Here is an 8,706-nt window from a genome sequence, read left to right on the forward strand (position 1 = left end):
TGCTCCACTGCTCCCTCATCAACAGCCCTGGAATCCAGAACGTCTTAAAGGGGGAGGGAAAAGGAAAAAAAAAAGTCGGGTTGTCCCAGAGATAACCTCCCTCAGCATGCGAGTGTGTGTCGGAGGGCCACAAGCGCATGATGGTGTTTGAGGTAACACAGACGGCATGAGGGAGGCAGCGCCTGTACAAGGCAAACATAAACTGTGCCACTTCATCTGAAAACAATGGGGGACAGGACACCGAGTGTGTTCTCATCCACATCTCCATTGTCTGCCCACCTCTTTCACTCCTCCTCCGTGCATGGAGCATAAGCGGGGTGAAAGAGGCAGGGGAGGGGAGAGGAAAGGGGTTGGAGGGGAGCACGAGAGGGGGCAACGGGGGTCTGACTGTGTTCTTTCTCCTCTGTCTGTGTGCGAATGCACAGACGGTTCACTAGTAATTTGATGTGTGTCCCCGGGGACATTTGATGGATTAAAGCTAAGCAGCTCCATTTCGTAGCACCACCTGATCTTCCACTGCCTGTGCCCCATATAAAGGCTGGCGTGATTGCTGATCTCAGCTAGTCTGACAGTGTCTCTCTCTCCCTCCTCTGCGCCTGTCTCCTTCTCTTCTCCTCCTCACTGGTCCTTTAAGCCGGCCGCATCACAGGAGCTATCCAGTGCTGAACAGGATCACTTTTATTTATTTATTTTCACTTTCTGGGGAAAGCTGGGGGAGCCAGAGTGCACCGCACAGCATTGCCGTCAACGTCGTTCACCACTGGGTTGCATTTTTTTTTTTAATCATCTCATGTTTTTGGCCGCCGTCTTCATCGTAAGGATTACCGTCAAGCTAGCCGTGGTCGTGTGCTCCCTCAGAAGCTTTTTCTTTTCGCTCATGCGTTTTCCACTGCGCTGTGTTATTATCCACTGAAACATGCCCCGCTCATTTTTGGTGAAGAAGATCAAACTTGATGATTTCTCTTCATCCAATGTGGCCACCAATAATCACCATCAGCACCTGGACGACTCGTTCACTTTTGCACGCTCCATCACAGACTCTGCGACCAGCCTCGGCGTTCGTCTGAGTGAGAATGGTGAGTGAACATGCCTCCAGTCTGCCCTGCTCCGGATAATAGTCGAAGATGCGTAGACTGCCGATTGCAGCATGCCAGACATTTGCAACACTTGATGGCATCCTCCTTTGTTTTTGTGTGCGGGGTGAGACAGCCAGCTAATAACATGTAGTAGTGTGTAAATTAACGGCTAGCTGGTATTTACATCAATATCCCAAATAATCCTACCCGACACCCTACCCCCACCCTGCTCCCAGACTTTTTTTTTTTTTGACTCCAAGTGAAGGACAGACACAATTCAGGTCACAGCCACAGATCAGCTTATGTAAATAGGGAACAAAACGTGTGTCTAATCACTTGTGTGTTTGTATGACTGCAACAGCCCGGCGGAGGCTGAATACTGAGCGAACGCTGAGTACAATATGATTTTATTTGCAAGCTAATAGATAGATGAACATGAGAGATGAGTACATTTGTCCTTAGCTGTTATTGTCCTTGAGTTCCCATCATGGTCCGATCCGCTATTGCCCCCCTCTCCCCCTCCAAATGGAGCATGCACGGTCTCCCCACCCCCATCACTCGGCTACATCTTTCTCTTCCTTCCGGGCATTTGAAAACTAGCAGGGGTTAGAGTTTCAGCCATGTAGGCCCATGGCTGCCGCAACAGACATCAACACGCTGTAGAGTGCGGGCAGGAGGGAAGTGGGGAGCAATGGGAAGGAGAAAAAGAAGACCAAAACGCTTAGGGCAACAGCGAGGTCCATCATGTGACTGGGGTTGTACAGTTTTACAGTTAACATGAAGAAAGGCGCACAGCTGCACTGTGGCCAACGCTCAGCTCGGACAGCCTGAGCTGTACTTCACAGCGCCGAGAGCGACCTTCACTCTCACAGTCCGCTTGAAGCTCACCGCTTCCATTTTGTGGCCCCTGTTTAGAGGACCATATGTGCGTCTTTGTTATCATTTGTTAGGATATCTTCACAGCAAGGGAGGCGTCACAGCCCACAGCTTAATGCTGCCGTAATGCCCACCTGTTATTCAAACCAGCTACTGACAATTTTTGATGGATCACCATTAAAGGGAGGATGAACTGACTTTTTTCCCCTCCACTTTACTGGATTAAAAAAATACAAATACAAACTCATTCGAAATACTCGCTAGCTTGAAATTTAGATTAATTTCCTTCACTATTGTTACTTATGGCAAGAGCAAAAATAAAACAATTTTTTTTATGTCGAGCCTACAAAAGGGTGTAAAGATTAATTACCAGCACACATCAAGCATCAGCATTTCTGCTGTGCCAGGAGATTTTCTTCCCCCATTGTGGAGACATTTGACTTGAGTGTCTGTCGACAACAAAGAGGGCTGGCTGAGAGGGTCCATTAATTACATGCTTGCTTTGCATCTGAGGAATGGGTCTAGGAGGCTGTAAAGACCGATACAGCCAGCGTGAGTCCAAAAGGATGAGCTCGATGCCTGACCTTGAGTCACTGAAACAGAGTAAACAACTCTGATACAGGAGACTAATACCTCACATCAAGTGAGGACCAGCATGTCATTTGCGTTGTATTGTGTAAAACTGCCTGACTTGGCAACTAATATGTAATCATTTAAAAAGAAAATGCAGCATTATTCAGTTCAAATAATGATTACAAATATTTTTCTTCACTGTTCCATTTTGATATGCGTTGCCTCCCAAACAAATAAACACCATCCCTATGGGTCAACAGTGCAGCATAAAAGTAGCATAAAAGTAGTGTGCACAGGCCTAGTGTTTCCCTGCGCCCGGGTGTCATGGCTGCGACTGTTTGGGCAGAGAATCCTTAGCAATGGAGACACTGTTCTCCAAGAGCACTTGATTAATTTTTGAGTGGTTTCTAGAAGACACTTGAGCATGTTAGTTGCATTAAACAGGTGACCCTCTTTACAGAGCAATGTATGTCTCACACTGGCAGCGCTCAAGCAAACAATCATTGTGCTCCTCTTGCTGTTTCTGTCCTTTCTCAATAGCAGCACTTTTTTACGCCGGATGGCCCATTGACCAGTTCAAAACTTTGAATGCCATTAAAAATCCATCAATACCCAATTTCCACTGCTTAAAGCACAAATGTTTATCAGAGAAGAAACTCAATCTCAAATCTTCCACTTAAAAGAATAAGAAGGTATAGGTACTTCCCCTGAAGATAAAATGCATTTTGAATTATCCTGAGAGTCACAGCATGAGGATGCAGTGAACTCTTTTTGGATGCATTTTAGCTTGCCAGTAAGCCTTTTGAGCTTGTTGGCACTCATTTCCTTCCTGAAGCAGCCTTGCTTCAGGAAGGAAATGAGCGAGTTGAACGATGCCAATGAAAATCTCTGTCTGCATTCAGGCACTGGAACATCTCCTGCTGCTTTGCTGCATCACTCTTGACCCTGTGTAACCCTGAGAAGACTTTACGCTCCTCGAAAACATACGTCCAGTCTGACACGATCTTAAAACTTTTTTTTTTTTTTTTTTTTTAAATCACAAATAGCAATACATATAAGAGTGAATGGCCATATTATCACAACTAGCTTGCTAAAATGATGAATTTAGGGTAGGGTTAGACTGTGTGTATGTGTCTGTCAAAACCATCATTTACTGATCACAAGCCGAAACTTAAGCCAAAGACCAGCACGATAACATGAAGCAAGGTAAAATCACCTTCATCTAAAAAGGCTGCACCTTCAATTGGTGGGGAGCTATCCTCAGTGGGAAGTTGCCAGCTTCTTCAATGCAGCTGAGCTCATCAGGTTTTCCTGCACGACTGCACTATTGTGTGTACAACCTGTGGGATCTGGAAGAAATGCAATTATCTCCGTGCGGCTTGTTCACTATTTCATCCAACATGATAATCATGTAATCAGTGGCATGTCACTGTGTCCTCATCCATCACAACTGCTGGCCAACTGTGTTTGCGTGTGTCTCTTTACTCAGGCTACATCCAGGATTACATCACACCATCTGTATACCGGGAAGAGAAGAAGATGGAGCACAAGCTGGTGTCGGACCCGCTGTACACCCACGTGAGCAGCGGTGGCGAGTACTGCGACCCCGACCTGAAGCACCCTGATAGCCCCCAGTCAGGCATGACCGCCAGCGGCTTCTACAGCGGCGAATCGGAGGCCCTGGACGAGGGTTACACCATGGATGCCTTCTTCATCTCCGACTGGGCGTTCGAGAAGGAAGGGCGACGGCGAGGCTCGCGAGGGGGGCTCGAGAAGCAGCAGCGTCAACGCCGGCCTGCAGGAGAGCGGAGTCGCGGGCACGGCTCGCCACACCTGCAACGAGTGCGGCAAGACGTACGCCACCTCGTCCAACCTCAGCAGACACAAGCAGACGCACCGCAGTCTCGACAGCAAGATGGCCCGCAAGTGTCCCACCTGCAGCAAAGTGTACGTGTCCATGCCGGCTTTGGCCATGCACATCCTCACCCACGACCTCAAGCACAAGTGCGACGTGTGCAGCAAGGCCTTCAGCCGGCCGTGGCTCCTCCAAGGTCACATGCGCTCTCACACGGGGGAGAAGCCCTTCGCTTGCGCCCATTGTGGCAAAGCCTTCGCTGACCGCTCAAACCTCCGCGCCCACATGCAAACACACTCTGCCTTCAAGCACTACAGATGCAAGCGCTGCAATAAGACCTTCGCTCTCAAGTCCTACCTGAACAAGCACTATGAGTCTGCTTGCTTCAAGGGCTCCGCGGACGAAGACGACTCTGGATCAGACAACTAACGGTGTGGAAGATGCAGAATTTTAACCCCCCACTCCCCCCCGCCACCCCAATGCAGGTTCACGACCCCTGTTCACTCTGCCCTCCATGCCTTTTTTCTTCCCTTTTTTAGAAAGCAATATTTTCACTGAGATTATGAGAAGCTCTAATGACAACGGCAAAGACAATTTCAGAAGATGCTGGATTTTTTTCCCTGCACAGTAGCTAATCGTCCACAGACAAATACAATCAAAAACCTTCCCCAAATAGAAACTGTAGATGATAGTTGTACACACAAACGACGTGTGCTCACACCAAACACATGCACACACACAACACAAACACACACTTTCTCACACACACACACACACACACACACAATTATATATGAGGCCTGGCATGTGAATTTTTATCAATGACTATACTAATATCAATAGTAATAATATTTAGATTGCTGATATTTTATAGGAAATAGTAATGAGAAAATTGACAAAAAAAAACATAAAAAGGACAGTGTTCTTTGGCTTTTTTTAAAGAGACAAAATGACCTCTTGTATTTTTATGCTGCTTTTTATTTGCTAAGAATTGAATTCTTTTGCAACTGCCAACTTTTTATGAAAACGTGAAATATAACAGTATTTGCAAAAAAAGAAGGGGAGATGATTTTAAAAAGGTAAAAAGACCCCCCTTTTCCACACCAATGTTATTTTTCTATTTGATTTTTCTAAAATTATTTTTTGTGCTCAATATCCCTTGATCAAAAGGCATCTTTGTAACTGTGGGTATTCCAAACATTTTAAGAAGCCCTCTGCGATCACGGGCCATAGGCGTTTCGATTCTGTCAGAGTTGTGCTGTTCAAATGTGCAACAGCAGGCCTGTGTAGCAGGTCTCACAATGAGTAAGTGGTCAGTCATTTTAGGGTGTCCTGTGTCTATAGCAAAGAAAACACTCGTTCTTCCTCCAACTTGGTGGCGAGCGAGCGTCAGCTGCCTTTACGGTGCACCGTCTTTCCGAGAACGAGCGCCCCTCACGTGATGTTTGAGGTTCTCCTCGTCCGCCAGTGTGACCGCGGGCTGACGCTTTACTAACTCGCGCACCCTCAGTTACAAAGTGACTCTTTTATATGTCGCTCAAAGCTCCGTCCATTGTTTAGCTGCATCTAATTATCATGTAAATACTTTATTTATCTATTTATTTATTTTGGGGGGTATTTATTGAAGACTCAATTGCTATGTATTTATTTATTTATTTATTATTTCAAATTATGAACATTCATTGAACTTGTAAGATGCTGCTGCTCTTCAAAGAAAATGTTTATATGCATGAAAACTGTAGAGAGTCCGTGGGACTTAGTTTTTAAAGAGGAACAATGTACAGCATCACTGCTAGCAGAGGTCCGACTAACCAATGCAGAGCTACATGTCTTTTTTTTTTCCCATGGCAATAACCTTAATGACATGGCAACTGACCTGTATAACAATCACAGCTGTCCTGTTTTTACTCAATTTAGGGCAATAAAAAGAAACAATGAAAATTAAATGCTAAAATATTCTCTATCTTGTCTCCAAAAAGTCAGACGCTCCTCCTCAGGACAAGAGATTGTCTCGTCCCCCCCCCCAAAAAAAACAAAAAAACAACTCAGGCAATAACTAACTCCTTGACTCAGATGTGATGCTTCATGTTGGATCAAATTACAGTCAAGTAATGTAGGTGTGATCGTGTTACATCGAGGCTTCAAAGGTGCAAAAGCAATAATGATGCCAGTGCAGTGAGAGGCTGCTTAATCTTGGGTTATTGTCTCTGTTGTTTTACAGAGCAGCCGTGTAAGAACCACAGTAAGGGACATTTATGATTTAACGCCATTAAAATGACCACAATGCGAACTACTTATCTCTGCGAGCTGTCCACGCAAAATAACCAAGTGGCCGTAAATAAGGCTTGGAAGTTTCCAAGCTTGTTTGAGTGAGGTAGCACGCTCGAATGCACATCCAAAATCCCCCGTCATTTGTCCACGACTGCTCCCCCCACGCCCTGTCAGCCATCTTCATCCCAACTGCCTCTAAACAGACCCACAGAGGAAGAAATGTGCTGAAGCGGGATTGGCGGAGGGCGGCTGAGTGTGGGAGGATAACAGGTGTTTTCAGACAGACTGCAGATAGGGAGCGTAATTGAGTTGGTGAGCAACCTCCAAGGGGAAGGTCAAGCACCAGCAGGCAAATGCACTGTCAGCTATTTGCATAATTTCAAATGGATGAAACCAACGCAAGCCTAAAACACCCGCCACACGCAGAAAATAAATTGAGAAAAGAGAAGTTTCCACTCTGTTTATCCGTCCGCTTCATCCTGTCGACGGCTGTCTCAGGAACACAGCTGAATCACTGCGTGAGAGCATCCAAACCACCTGTCTCCTATCTCCACTCGCACAAAACACCATTTGGCACGACGCTGAATTATTGACCTTTGAACAGATACGCAAATCACTGCTTGTATTGCGCTCCCATTGCTTTTATATTCTACAGTGGGGGGAAGATAAAATGTTTTTCGAAGCTGACGATTGCAATTTAATATTGAAGATAAAGGGATTGAGGTGAAAAAAACAAAACATCATTTGAGGATGTGCAGCAGGATGAACACACTTAAAGTGGCAGCAGATCGGATCACAGACGGTAATTACTGAGGAGGCGGCTCACCTTGATTCTTCACTTCCAAATTGAGACCGAGTGCGGCATTGTTCCTCTTTGACAAATTTGTACATAGAATTGTAAATACAGCACAGCAATAATATGCATGTAGACATTTAATTGCCCTTTTCTATTTAGTGGTCTTATTTTTAAAATTTTATTTATGTAAAAATAAAAACAGGTACCAATTACAACCCGGGTGGCCACATGAATCAGGGAGTGTCTTGGTTTCCAAACTATTTGTAAGACAAGGCAACAACACTTCAGTGTATTCTCAAAGAATTGATCATGCTCTGTTTCTTTTTTTTCTTTTTTTTTTTTAATGTGCCCAGCTCGGCTGTGCAAAGAGAAGTGCCAAATAAATATGATTTCCATGACAAAAGCCTACAACATATGGTTGGCTGCTTGAAACCTTCCATATGGCCCTCAAAGGAAAAAAAAAAAAAAAAAAACAGATGAAGATTTTCCACTTTCTTGCTCTTTCTCTCTATCTCTTGCTCTCTCTTTCTGTCTGTCTGAGTATGAAGAAACTTAAGCCATGATTGCTGAGGGGATGTTTTGGTTTCTCTTGTTCTGCTACAATTTATGACAACAACAATAGCAATGATAACATTAATAAAAACAATAGCACAAGCAACCTGCAAGTCTGCAATTATTTCTTTGGAATGCAATCAGTGATGATTTACTTAACGCGCAGTGATGCTTAAAGTGTGGTCTGCGTACCACTGGTGGTAAACAGGCTCCCTCTAGTGGTTTGTGAAAGAATCACTGAATTAAATGTTCAAACTGCAGCGTTAATGTTTTTGTATTTATCCACTGCATCACATTTGTTCAATAGAGTTCAGTTGCATTTAACTTTAAAGTGCAATACATTTGCATTTAATCATTAAGAAGAAGCAGTTGGTTTTTAAACATTCTGGTATTTTGTTTTTTTTTTTACTTTTATGTGTAATACATTTTATTGAGTCATCATTTAAGTATCATCATGGTGGTACTGGGAGAGAGAGCTAAGGACTTTTTGAGGTGGTACTCATGTATTCTGGTACACACTTGTTGTTTTTTTTAAGCCAGTTTACATACAACACACTGCATGACTACAATAATCGTTACATTTAAGATTATTTTTCTCGATCAAGAAGAAAAATGTTCTCAGAATATTACTACTTTTCTCTTGGACAAATTCTACTTTATTCTCATAGTTGATTTATTTTTCTTTTCATTGTTGTCCTAATGCCCCT

The 8,706-nt window shown here is 44.2% G+C and overlaps 1 protein-coding gene across 1 annotated transcript; it reads left to right on the forward strand.

Annotated features, from left to right (window-relative positions):
* Nucleotides 1-425: 425 nt before the first annotated feature.
* Nucleotides 426-8,423, forward strand: scrt2 (scratch family zinc finger 2). Its single transcript, XM_061675012.1, is given in 3 exon segments — nucleotides 426-1,076; nucleotides 4,015-4,247; nucleotides 4,249-8,423. Coding segments are annotated over 3 exon segments (954 nt in total). The 5' UTR covers nucleotides 426-916; the 3' UTR covers nucleotides 4,810-8,423.
* Nucleotides 8,424-8,706: the final 283 nt, after the last annotated feature.

The sequence above is a fragment of the Phycodurus eques genome, chromosome 1, assembly GCF_024500275.1.
Source record: "Phycodurus eques isolate BA_2022a chromosome 1, UOR_Pequ_1.1, whole genome shotgun sequence".
Lineage (NCBI taxonomy): Eukaryota > Metazoa > Chordata > Actinopteri > Syngnathiformes > Syngnathidae > Phycodurus > Phycodurus eques.